The sequence below is a fragment of the Vespa crabro genome, chromosome 4, assembly GCF_910589235.1.
Source record: "Vespa crabro chromosome 4, iyVesCrab1.2, whole genome shotgun sequence".
In the NCBI taxonomy this organism is placed as follows: domain Eukaryota; kingdom Metazoa; phylum Arthropoda; class Insecta; order Hymenoptera; family Vespidae; genus Vespa; species Vespa crabro.
The window spans coordinates 5288213-5298389 of NC_060958.1; the positions used below are offsets into that span (position 1 = coordinate 5288213).

At 39.4% G+C, this 10177-nt stretch overlaps 1 protein-coding gene across 3 annotated transcripts in view; it reads left to right on the forward strand.

Moving 5' to 3' along the window:
- The window catches only part of LOC124423717 (protein drumstick), an 11250-nt gene extending 1280 nt beyond the window's left edge, over positions 1–9970 (forward strand). Inside the window, exons 1-3 of one of the 3 annotated variants that reach the window (XM_046961788.1) lie at positions 2166–2994; positions 4033–4902; positions 7131–9970. In XM_046961788.1, the coding sequence (XP_046817744.1) occupies positions 4673–4902; positions 7131–7206 (306 nt within the window). In that variant the 5' untranslated portion in view covers positions 2166–2994; positions 4033–4672 and the 3' untranslated portion in view covers positions 7207–9970. Of the gene's footprint in view, positions 1–2165; positions 2995–4032; positions 4903–6505 lie in introns of those variants that run through there. The other 2 variants (XM_046961786.1, XM_046961787.1) reach the window with 2 other exon arrangements.
- Positions 9971–10177: the final 207 nt, after the last annotated feature.

The window sequence follows — 10177 nt, forward strand, 5'->3', positions numbered from 1 at the left end:
TGGCTGCTACTTGCTCCCTCCGTCAAGCCCTACACGATACAGTCCTTCGTATCGCGTGCTTGCCAAGGGAAAACTGATCCCTTCCAATCTTCTTCTTCTTCTTCTTTTTTTTACTTCATTTACTTATCATCATCATTGTCATCATCATCGTCATCGTCTTCGTCATCATATTTTATTTCTTTTTCTTCTTTTTCTTCAAATTTCAAGGTTACGAAGGAGACAATTTTTTTCTCTCTATCTCTATCTCTTTTTCTTTCTAATACTTTTCCAATCTTGTATATTTATGAAAAACAAATTGTAAATCAGTCAGAGTAGAATCGACGTTTAATCTTGTTCTCAAGATTAATATCTCGACTTTATTTTTTTTTTCTTTTTTTTCTTTTTTGAGAGAAAAGAGTGAGAGAAGAGAGAGAGAGAGAGAGAGAGAGAAGAGAGAGAGAGAGACAGAGGAGAGACAACATACAAGTTTCCCCTTTGTATCCACGCGTTTAAATTCACAATCAAGTATACATAGGTACTAGAAAACGATACAGCTCAATCGTATTTTCAAGACACGTATCTAACCAGATCAGGAGAGGTCCAACCATGATGGTGGTAGTACTTACTTACGTACGTATCAAGTTATCTATCTAAATACTTGACGGTGGAATGCATGGGTATTCGTATCACGAGGAAGTCGTTTCACTATTCCAAACGAGACGCTCTCCTTCTTTCTTGTATTTTGTCAAACAATATTTACAGGTCACGTTAAATTTGGAGGGAATTTACATGAGTTACCGTGGCATCTTCTTTTGTTTTTTTTTCATTCTTTTTTCTCCCCGTAAATTTTTACATGGATTCACTCGGGGAAAATTCTTGTAGAAAGTTTATTGGTAAAATCCTTGGATGAGTGAAAGAAAAAGAAAAAAAAAGCAATAAAAACAATAAAAAGAAAGAAGAAAAATCTAACACCGCGTAAAGAACAAAGTTGATATTAACCAACATCCGCTTCGTTGGCTAAGAGTAAACGAGTATTATTATATTAACCATAAAAAGACATCCCGTCTTCCAGATCGCGATGGTAAAAATGTGAAAAAACAAATGACGCTTTATCTCCTTTCAAAACTATTTGCATAAACTTTAGTTTACCGTCGTAAGAGACGTCTTAGGTGCGTTAACGCACGGAGACAGAGAGAGAGTGAGAGAGAGAGAGAGAGAGAGAGAGAGAAAACACATATAAGATATCTATCTATCTATCTATTTTATCTAACTATCTACTTTGCCTTTTAACAGAAAGAGCTATGGTATCTGTATTTGTCTAGCAAATTTTCATTGGTTTCACCGGTGGCTTTCGCTCCGACCTTTCGATTCTCTTAACACGTTCTCTCTCTGTCTCTCTCTCTCTCTCTCTCTCTCTCTCTCTCTCTTTCTCTCTCTCAGTTATGTGTGTGATTGTACGTAAGTACTTATATTAAATATCCTCATCTAATAATATCTCTATCATATATCGATCCATCAATAGCTATCGTGTTTTTATAAGAAACGTACGGTAGCTGATACATACTCTATGCACTTTACGTACATAGAATTTCTTTAAGAGTTTAAGTTTTAATACCAACAGTTGTCTTGTGGCTCCAAAAGGGAACACAAAAGCCATCATAAAACTCCCATCGACTACTTACGTACGGATGGATGCATTATCATAAATTATCATACATTAGCCTATATTATATAGAATAGAACTCGACTCTTAATCCGATTAGATTCGGTATGTAGGAATAGAAAAAAGAAAAGGAAAAAAAAGAAAAAGAAAGAAGGGAAATAAAAAAAAAGGGGAGGTAAATAAGCAAAGAAAAAAGAAGATAGGTACCAAAGGATAGAGAGAGAGAGAGAGAGAGAGAGAGAGAGAGAGAGAGAGAGAGAGAAAGAGATTAGGAACGTTTAACGCAAATATGGGAAAAGAAATAAGAAGAAGAAGAGGAAGAAGAGATCCGCCCCAGTCGGACGTTTGCGTTTTTAAACGGACAACTTGTGAGTGGGGGGGATAGAGAAGCGAGGGAGAGAAGCGTGACTCGTGCGTAACACGCCGCTCGGATTAGGCCCCCACTTTTGAGCCTTTAGCATCGCTAACCAAGTGGGCTACGCCCAGCCACGCTTATTACTCATTCGGACACGCCACTTTATTCGAGCGTGCGTCGTGCTTCGTTCGAGCACAGTAGCAGTGCACCGTTACTTTTAGCTCTTCTCTGTCTGTCTGTCTGTCTGCCTGTCTGTCTGTATGTGTACGTGTGTGTATGTATGTATGTGTGTGTGTGTGTGTGTGTGTGTGTGTGTGTGCAAGTGCGTGTGTCTATGTGCGTGTGCCTATGTGCGTGCACCACAATGGACACAAATGTGATCGGGCCCCGAGGTCTATTATGTCCAACTCCAATTCTCTTTTCCTCTTGTTATTACCTAACGTCTTTCGATATTACAAAAAATAAAAAGAAACAAAAAAACAAGAGAAAGAAGAAGAAGAAGAAAAAAAAGATGAAAGAAAGAAAGAAAGAAAGAAAGAATGAAAGAAAACGACGAAGACTCGTTCATCGCCACGATGGAGTCATCCTACGCGAGATGAGTTTTCTAATAATAGAGAAGATCAACGCGTTGGATGATGATAATTTATGTCCACTCCATTTGTATACTTGTAAGAAAGAGAGAGAGAGAGTGAGAAAGAGAGAGAGAAAGAAAGGGATGGATAGATAGATAGAAAAAGAGAGGGAGAGAGAGAGAAAGAGAGCTTTCTTTTTCTCAAGGAATCGATCTTGAAGCGCGAAACAGAATACTTAACAGCCGACATTATTGCGAAGCTTTAAGCCTGCTTCCCTCCGACATATCCCGACTCGTAATTCATGCTCGCTCATAATTCTTCTTTACTTCTTGCAATAAGAACAAGGATTCGTTACAAGCGCGAGCGAGCGAGCGAACGAGCAACTACAAAATAATCGGTGATGCCGAGGTCTAAACGTTAACCAAGTAAGTATATTTTCTCGAATTGTACGAAAAGAGAAGAGTAAAGAAGAGAAGAAAAGATAAGAGTAGAGTAGTGTAGAGTAGAGTAGAGATGGTTGGCTTTACATAATACACTTGCGTAAGATAGTGGGAGGGAGATAAATACGGATGAAGAGAGAGGGAGGAATGGGAGAGGATATATAATCGATGCTTTAAAATAATACAATAGTGCGATAATAAGTCGCGATATAAAAACGTTCAACAATGACTATATGACGATAACGATGAAGAAAAAAATAGGAGAAGAAGAAGAAGATAAGAAAATGGTCTTTTCCGAATGTTACGCAAGATTATTTCGATACGATACGATCGTGCATTCATGCATGCATGTGATTCAAAGAAATTTAGTAACTCTGAAGTCGTTATAGGAAAGATGTATCGATTGAAATTTCTTAACCTTTTACATTATAAAGCGATATATAATGAGCAATATAATCCGTGTGTTCCTTTTGATTAGTACCTCGTATAATACATATGTAATTATCTATGTAGGAGCGTTAATCAAATTAGATTTTTTTCTTTTCTTTTCTATTTCTTTTTTTTTTTTTATATATCACACTTTGTCGATCGATTAACGAAAGACGCAGACATTTATGATCGATCGCTTAAAATTTTGTTTAATTCAATTGATTCGAGTTTCGCGGAAAAAATGGCTTTTCTTTTTTGTTTTTTTTTTTTTTGAAAAAGTTAAACACGAAGAAAAGAAGAAAACAAAAAAGAAAGAGAGAGAGAGAAAAAAAGAAAGATAAAAAAACACGTAGTCGAGGGCGGGTTATCTCGAGTCACGTTATCTTCTCGGGCCAATAAAGTACCTCGTATAACGTCGTCCAACGCAGTCTCGCAACCTTCGACATGGGTGGTAACGATCGAGAAGACGAGAAGGAGAAGAAGGAGGAGGAGAAGGAGGAGGAAGGGGAGGAGGGGAGGTGGAGGAGGAGAAGGAGAGTACGAAAAATTCATTGGCATAAAGTCATCGAACGTGATTTTGTTTTTCGTTTTCAGGTAGTAGTGTAGCTTGCTCATCGAAGACAACGAAGAGGAAGAAGAAGAAGAAGAAGAAGAAGAGGAAGAGGAGACCGAGGACGAGAACGACGAGGACGAGGACGACGAGGACGACGAGGGCGAAGACGACGACGACGACGACGAGGACAACGAATCCTTCGGGTCCGGGTATAAGCAGTGATCTCACTCGTGGTAATCGCACGCAGCCGGTCTCGAGAGGCTGCCTAGCTGTGCGGGAGGCAGAAAAGAAGAGAGAAAGAGAGATCTTGCAGAACTTGTAGAGAAGAGAGGGAGAGAGAGAGCAAGAGAGAGAGAGAGAAGGAAGGAAGGTATACGTCGTCGTCTCTTGTGGAGAAGTGGTGGAAGGACTCTCGAGGCGTTAGTCAGAGAGCGTGAGGAGGGAAAAGGAGACAGTGGGAGAGATCTTGGCTCGAGAGGGAGAGAGAACGAAAGAGAGAAAGAAAAAGAGAGAAAGAGAGAGAGTGAGCGAGCGAACGAACGAGCGAGTGAGAGAGAGAGAGAGAGAGAGAGAGAGAGAGAGAGAGAGAAAGAGTTAGCGAGGGAACGAGCGAGAAGGAGAGAGAAAGAGAGAGAGAGAGAGGGTCGAGACCAAGAGAAGGAGCGGTGGGAATTTATAAGGATGTTCGCGATAATGCCGATGGAGACAGAGGGGCACGGCAGGGAGTTCGGCCGGCGGCAGAAGATGCGCGCCAAGTGCACCGTAGAGTTCGTCTGCAAGTACTGCCAGCGGCGCTTCACCAAACCGTACAATCTAATGATTCACGAGCGTAGTCACAAGGACGATGTGACCTTCACCTGCGAGGTCTGCGGAAAGTCCTTCAAACGGCAGGATAATCTCAAGCAGCACAGGTACCATCAACGTCATTAAAATCACTTTTTTTTATTTTCTTTTTTTGTCTTTTTCTTCTATTCTTTCATTCTTTCTTTCTTACTTTTTTTTTTAATTTTAAAGAAAAGTTCTAATTCTGTCTTTCTTTCTCCCTCTCTTTCTATCTCTTTATTTTTCTCTTTATTTTTCTCTCCTCTCTATGTCGAAGAGTGCAAAAAAATTTGCGAAGAATATCGTCGGAATCGATATGACGATGGATCGGGTGTGGATCGAATGTGAATCGAACGTTCGTTCGAATAGTTTTTTATCTTTACTTTTCTTATCGGTTTCATTTTTGACAGACTGTGCCGTCGTTTGTCGTTCCGTCCGTTTGTCTGTTCGGGTTAACGTGTAACAGTGCAACGATTTTGTGCGCGAATCATTAACGATCGTCCAAATTCGTTCAAGTTTGATGTTTCGCTCGTGAAGTAAAAATGTGTTCGTAATTAACGAGAATTTCGTCGATCGTAGCAGCCGTCGGATTTTATCGTATCGGACTTTACTAGATGTTCGTCCAATACTACTTTTCCGTCGCGGTCCTACGAAATACACCAAGAAAGTTATAACTTTCTACGTGAGTTTGATCGTAAAGTAACGAGAGTGATCGATGAACTTTAGTGATAGTTATCGATAAGTGCGTTGTTAAATTTTGATTATCGAGTTAAATGACTCGATTGGATAATTTCGCGCTCCGAGTATCGATCGTTCGATCGATTAGCAATCGACGGGAAGTCAACCAACCGCAAAGATTCCTTATCGTATCTCGTCAGTTGGTTTTAGAAAATTCAATAAATGATTATATTCGATCGGTGAGCTTGTTTGAAATATGACGAAACATATTCTGGATTACACTCGTAAAATCATTTCAAATCAATCGCGAAAGCAATAGTTAGAAGGAGTATAAGACAAACGTTGCGGGTGAGAAGGAGGTCGCTACCGAGGTAACCTTTTCGCACCATTGGCCTTGCAAAGTTGCACTGTGTCACCTTCACCCATCTCTTTTTCTTTCTCTCTTTCTCTCTCACTCTCTCTCTTTCTATCTTTCTCTTTGTTTATCTCTTTTTTCTTCCGTTCTCTTTCTCTTTCTCGTAGATCATAGTAAAGGTGCGAATAAGGTGAGAGGATAATCTGTGTTCGCCTACGAGTGTGAGGGAGGAAAGGGAGTGAAAGAGAAAGAGAAAGAGACAAAGAGGGAGAGAATGAGAATGAGAGAGGTAGAGAGAGTGGAAGGGAGGAAGGGAGGGAGGGAGAGAGGGACGAAGAAACGCGCAGCACTTTGAGGATCGGTCTGACCCATAAATCAGACTGAAATAATGCTGCTGGCTCTCTCGCTTCGCGTTCCGCGAACGAACGCTCGCGCGCGTGCTCTAACGCTCGCGAGCGACTAAGAGAGTGAAAGAAAAAGAAAGAGAGGGAGAAAGGGAGAGAGAGAGAGAGAGAGAGAGAGAGAGAGAGAGAGAATGAGTGAGTGAGTGAGTGAGAGAGAAAGAGAGTCGAGGTGATAAAATAAATCTTCGATACTGGTGGATACTAATGGATACCTTGTATATAACTGCGGTGGTCTTGTTTTCTCTTCTGTTGTAGATGTGGGTGGCGGTGAGCGGGAGCTCTGAACCTCCTGCACCTTGACACATACACAATGCACACAAGAACAATATCAACAATATCAACAAGAACAATATCGACAACTACAACTACAATATCAACATCAACAACAAGAACAACAAAATTACAACCACGCACTCTTCTTTGATCACCCGCACTCTTTCCGGGCACGATGAAAGCGCAAGCAACTTTTTACCGCCCCCACGACATCCAGCATGTGCTATATCTTATTCTTCTATTTTGATATACCTTTATCTTTATTTTCTTTATTTCCTTTACAATATTCTCCTTCTTTTTTCTTCTTGCATTCCTATATTAAGCTTTCATATCGTTATTTTATTCGTCAATTTATTATCGAGTCGTCTACGTATCTTTTTATCATTTTCTATCATTTTTTTTCTTTTCTTTTTTCCTTCTTTCCTTCCTTTATTATTCCCCTTCTTCCATTTTCCTTCCTTTCGTTTATATCTACTAACATAGCGCGAACATTCGATTGGTACGATCGATAATGTTAGAAAGAGAAAGAAAGTAATTTGAGGAAGCGAAAAATGTTTCCTTCGAGAATACTTTCCTCATCTTCCGATTTCGACGATCTCTGTTCCAGGAGCATACACTCTGTTCCCTACAAGGGCTCCAACGGCTACTCAAATGGCTGTTCAAATGGCTACTCTAGGTACTAGAAGCCATCCGGCCAACTCTGCTATATATACGTAACAAATTAAGCGTCCTTAAAATTTGCCCTCACTTTTCTGTTTTTTTTTCTTTTTCTTTTTTTCTCTCTAGCGCGTAAGAGACACACCAAAACCTCCTAACAAGACATACCAATTGCAATTTCTGTTAAAAACATCATATCATTCTTGTTAATCGTCAAACCCATTTTAAGTAAACTATTTTCGGACAAAAATTGTTTCCCCTCCTCTTGTTTTTTTTCTTTCTTTCTTTTTTTTCTCTTTCTCTCTCCCTCTTTTTCTCTTTTTCTTTTTTCTTTTTATCTTGACGCACCGTCTATGCATCGTTCTTCCTTGTTCCTCAGCTCCATCCATCCCGCGCTTCTTTGATCGTTCTCGTTTCTTTCTCTCTCGTGTTTCCCTTTCATTTCTTGAGCTTAGACATCCAGACCTAGGCACATCATCAAAAGAAGCTTTCGATGCCACCAATAAACCAGACGACAAACCAGACTTTCCTCTGACACTCGACGAACACAACCTTTAGTGAAAAAAGTCGTCGATCGAATACGGCCTTTTTAATCTGTCCATCAACGGGTGTCCTCGTCGAGAAAAAGAAGAAATCGATATCGAACAAGATCGATATGCCTTCGGTGGTCGTCGGGCCGCTGTTCGAAAGATGAATTCATTAGCGGGCCGGCCATTTGTCAAAGACAAAGCCGACCCAGCCGGTGAATAGGTTTTAACGACGAGACGAAATCATTGGGAGAAGAGAGATAGAGAGAGAGAGAGAGAGAGAGAGAGAGAGAGAGAGAGAGAGAGAAAGAGAAGGGAGGGTACAGCGACACGATGGAAAGGACTACCTTCCAACGCTAATAACAATCCAACTTTAAAGATGTCTATCCTTCGAAACGTACAATTATGGCGCGAGGAAGCGTGCATTCATGAAGGATCTCGAATCGAGCTCGTGCTGCTCCTCCGGGCTAACATTTCTAAATTGGACTACGTAATAACCCAGAGAAAGAAAGAGAAAAAGAGAGAGAGAGAATAAGAGAGAGCAAGCTGCTGTTGGGTAAGGAGGATGAGGAGTAGGAGGATGCAGCACCCTGGACGTACCTACTACTTGGTCTTTTCTCTGTTGGCTACTGTGAACCACGCCCAGGCTTCGGGCGACGTGAACCACGTCGTCGTCCAACTTGGAAATATCTGCCACCGTAGTTCAAACTACGAAATAATCATCACATATAACTCTTTGAGAGGAATAAAGGGAACATTATCTTTGACAAATGAAATCGTTCGGGAACTCGAGGAACGTTGTAGGCCGGTATGTAAACGTACCTACACACTTGATGACCTTGGGGACGTAAAACGAGGCGGGTCTACACGTCGCTCATGCAAAAATACCAGTCAGCTGGGATCAGCTTCCAGTGGGTGAACCGTTCGCGGAGTTGTCACCTTCGATTTCGTCTCCGGAAGACGGGCTCGTTCGATCGGAAACATGGCATCGAACCGATCCCTGTCGACGATTTTCTTTTCGTTTCGATCAACTCTCTATCTTCGGAGACTTTACCACCATAGATGCCATCGTGGATCCGTTGTTTTTTCTTCTTCTTTTTATCCTTTTAATTTTTTTATTTCTGTCTTTCTTCCTTTTTTCTTTTTCTTTCTCACATTACTCTAACATCTTATAGTCATGTCTTTTGCGAGAAGGAACGCCCACGATAGCACGAGCTGTTCATTCCGAAGACGAGATCATAGAGCTCAAGTAGAGTGAAAGAGAGATCGTAGATTGTTAACTTAGATGCGAAAGGAGAGAGAGAGAGAGAGAGAGAGAGAGAGAGAGAGAGAGAGAAAAAGAAAGATCGTAGTAAGACATTTTTATATTCGATCGTATATTCGATAGTATTAGATACTTTTTTCCTCTTTTTTCTTTTTCTTTTTTTTTTATTTTTCATTCCTTTCTTTTTCCTTTTACAACAATGAATTTTCTCTTTTATACGAATATATTTTTTTTTTTTGCGAAACTTTTCTAATTGTCTACGCGCTCATACATACATACATACGCACGCACGCACGCAGACACACATACACATACGCACATTGTAAAAGAATAACACTTTCTCGTACTTTCTCAAGAATACACACTCGTGCCTTAGAAAAAGAGAAAGAGAGAGAAAGAGAAAAAGAAAGAGAAAGAGAGAGAGAGAGAGAGAGAGAGAGACTCGCGAAAAGAAAAAAACCAGCTGAGGCATCTCGAGGATTATCGAGAGTGGCCGATCAGACGGTCAGAGGGGCAAAATATTGCGATTCATCGGAAAGGGAAACGTTAAAAAAATAAAATGAAATAAAAGAAAAGAAAAGAAGGAAGAAAAAATGAAAAGGGAAAAAAGTATTCGGAAGAAATAAAAAATTATTTTATAAAAGAGTCTTCTCTCGTCTCTTATCTTTTTTTCTTTCCCGTATCGCTCGTTGAGAAAAAAAAAAGATAAATAACAACGCGTTGTCGCACTTTGTACATAGCTTTGTGTATCTCTTCTCTCGCTCTGTTATCCTTATAATAACGAATCGTAGACGATTGCGATTATCTCTCCCGAACGTATTATTAATATTAATAATTAATAGTTTTAGAAAATGTTTTACGAAGAGTAAACCTTAGTCATGTAATTGTCGTTGTCATATCGTCTCTTAGATATCACAGAACGACACGTAGGATCGTTATCACGTTGTACCTAGCTATAGGAGTGATAATAATGTTATTTTTTTTTAATTAATTATATATTATTATTAATATTATTATTATTATTATATTATATTATATTATATTATATATTATATTATATATTATATTATATATTATTATATTATTATTATTATTATTATTATTATTATTATTATTATTATTATTATTATTACTATTATTATTATTATTATTATTCTAATAATTAATGTATATCTACACTTACGCCTTTGTCGCTAGCTTTGCACG